Raw genomic sequence first — 2,748 nt, forward strand, 5'->3', positions numbered from 1 at the left:
GAGAGAGATGAGTCTCATATTTTAAATTAATAAACTTTAAATTAAATAGACAAAAGTATTTTATTTTTTTCAGTTTTTCGAAAAACCAAAATTACAATTAATTAAGAACTACAATCGATATAAAATAGAGTTGAATTCGATCGATATGTATTGAATTCGAGTATTGCTTCTACTAAAAAAAATCCTTGCAATTAATTAAGAATTACAAATAAACATGATAAAAACCACCATCAATAATAAAAAAAATAAAAAAAAAAAAAAAAAAAAAAAAAAAAAATAGAGTTTGAATCAAAAACTAAAAAAAAAAATAACGTACCATAACACCATTTTTGCAGTTACGTTTTTATTTTATAAAAAAAATAGGTATGTTTTATAGATTATTGGACCGCTTTAAAAAGAAAGAAAAAGAAAATGTGATGTCCAAAGCCACGCCATCATTTTTCTCACACACATAATTCATAAAGGAAAGGAAAGGGGGTGAAAATACCTTTGCGCACTTTCTCTCTCTCTATCTCTATTTTCTTGCTTTGCTCAACTCAAAGTACACGGCTGACCTCTCCGTTCACAACTCCACCTCAATCGATAGAGGTACATACGTCTTCTTTTTCTCTGTTCCTGCGTGTGTTACTGGTGCAAATTGATCGTTTACCTATGTTCTTGGTGTCTCTAAAGTTATTTCGGAGTTGCGTTGATTGCTTTTTTGATAACTTGTATTCAATAGGAATTTGTTTCGTTTTAATCGATTTTGTTTTAGGGATTTTGCGTTTAGGTCGAAGACTGTGCTATTGTAGACCGACGTTTTTTGAATTCCTTTATATTGACCTGAGGAATGATTATTACTGATCGAATTATCGTAGAATAAGGTTTGGTTTTCGATTCTGAATGATAACTTACTTGCTTTTCTTTGATTGTATTGGTTATTAATCACTTTGATTGTGCAATTTTGGTTTGAATTTAGGATTGAGTTGAGGAATAACTTTGCTGATTGAATTAACGCCAAACGACAATTTTACTTTTGGATTATCGAGTCATATTAGTGCTGAAATTGACGGTTCTTCTGTATTATTGGTGTTTGTTTAGTTGAATGTTTAGGATCGAATTGAGAAATACAAGTACAATTAAATCTTTGTGTGTATTGATTTTAGGTCATGTAATCTCAATTTGTTAATAATTATCTTCCATAACTTTCATACACATCCTTGCTGTTCTACACGGTAATATCTTTGACCTTCTTCTGACATATTGATGATGCTAACTTACAGTTGAGAGGTGTCTTCTCCATTAGTAGAGAACAAAACGACAATGACACCATTATCAATATCTTCAGTTCGATAAAATCCATAACTGAGTAAAACAAAAAAATGGGAGGCTGCTGTTGCTGCTTTTCTAAAGGAGTAGAACTCAACACTTCACCCCGATTCTATCATGTTAGTAGCATACTGTATGGGACTGTGAAATTACCATCTTACCCTTCATGTTGTCCCAATGTTAGTTTTTTTTTTTCTTGATTATGCAGTATCCAATAGCATCAGAGGAGCGGCAACCTTTGTCATCATCAAACAGTGGTGGAGTTTCTGCACTTTCTACAGGGCTTTTAGTCGATACAAATCTTGAAACTTCTTCAATACCAGATACATATAGACCTCCCCCTGCCCCTATCCCATATGATGTAAATGTTGACCATCATCCAAGAAGTCCACTCAGTAACAATCGAGAAGCTTCTGGTGTTGGAGAAATAACCATCAGTAGCAACAACAGTCCCAGTGGCGAAACTGTAATTAAGGAAACAAAAGGGTCTGAATGTAAAGACCTTACAAATATTGAACTTGTTGCAACAAAAGAAGTAGAAGATGATCTTGACAAGTCTGGTGAACTCAAGAAGCCTACTGGACCTATTTTGCCCCCTGAGGAATGTCCCACCTGTCTTGAAGGTATTTTTGACTTAATGACTTAATGGGTTAAGCCAAAAAAAAAACAACCCATTTAAACTTCTTCTTTTTCTTATATTTATAAATTTTTTATTTTGTGCAGAATATGATGAAGAAAACCCAAAAATAATAACGAAATGTGAACATCATTTTCACTTGTCATGCATTCTTGAATGGATGGAAAGAAGTGACACGTGCCCTGTGTGTGATCAGGTTGGTCTATACTCTATAGGGGCATTTATGTAATTTGGGGAATATGAAATTTTAAAACAAGGGAATGTTGTTGTTTGCAGGAGATGATAATCAACTTTCCCATCAACGAATAGCAAGAAATGCATTGTGGGGGGGTTTGGATTACTAGCAACCACCGTTTGGATTTGATTTTTTTTTTTAATTGGAAAAACAAATAAAAACTTTGAAAAAACTAAAACCAACAAGAAAAGCAGTATCAGTGAAGTTGGTTTGAAGAACAAAAAATGTTGGAAAATGAATATTATTTTGTACAGAAGTTTTCAGGAGTCATGATGTTGGTTTTTTTTATACTTGTTTGTAGAAAGAATTTTATGTGCATGATTTGATTTCACAAATAGATGTCACTTCATGTTTTAGTAGTGTGATTGTGTTATGTTTAATTTTTCAAAACTACATAAAATTCGGTCATTTTGTGGTTTAACCATTATAAAGTCGTAATAGGTTAAAGTGATTGGATATAGAGAAAGTTATCAAATGATTTTCATTGAAGAAATTGAAACAAAGTGTAAAAATAAAATAATTAAAATATAGTGACTTTTATGTATTTTTCCTTTTGGGTTATTACATG

General features: G+C 32.1%; 1 protein-coding gene across 2 annotated transcripts; it reads left to right on the top strand.

Annotated features, from left to right (window-relative positions):
• Positions 1 to 429: 429 nt before the first annotated feature.
• Positions 430 to 2,539, top strand: LOC111900360 (probable E3 ubiquitin-protein ligase RHB1A). 2 transcript variants are annotated; one of them, XM_023896232.3, is made up of 6 exons: positions 434 to 588; positions 755 to 863; positions 1,263 to 1,427; positions 1,517 to 1,931; positions 2,032 to 2,141; positions 2,222 to 2,539. In XM_023896232.3, exons 3-6 carry the CDS (start codon positions 1,362 to 1,364, stop codon positions 2,252 to 2,254), a joined length of 624 nt encoding a protein of 207 aa, XP_023752000.1. In that variant the 5' UTR covers positions 434 to 588; positions 755 to 863; positions 1,263 to 1,361; the 3' UTR covers positions 2,255 to 2,539. The 2 variants fall into 2 exon arrangements, with proteins under 2 accessions (XP_023751999.1, XP_023752000.1); XM_023896231.3 differs by lacking the exon at positions 755 to 863 and having other exon boundaries at positions 430 to 588.
• Positions 2,540 to 2,748: the final 209 nt, after the last annotated feature.

Source organism: Lactuca sativa, chromosome 6 (assembly GCF_002870075.4).
Source record: "Lactuca sativa cultivar Salinas chromosome 6, Lsat_Salinas_v11, whole genome shotgun sequence".
NCBI lineage: Eukaryota > Viridiplantae > Streptophyta > Magnoliopsida > Asterales > Asteraceae > Lactuca > Lactuca sativa.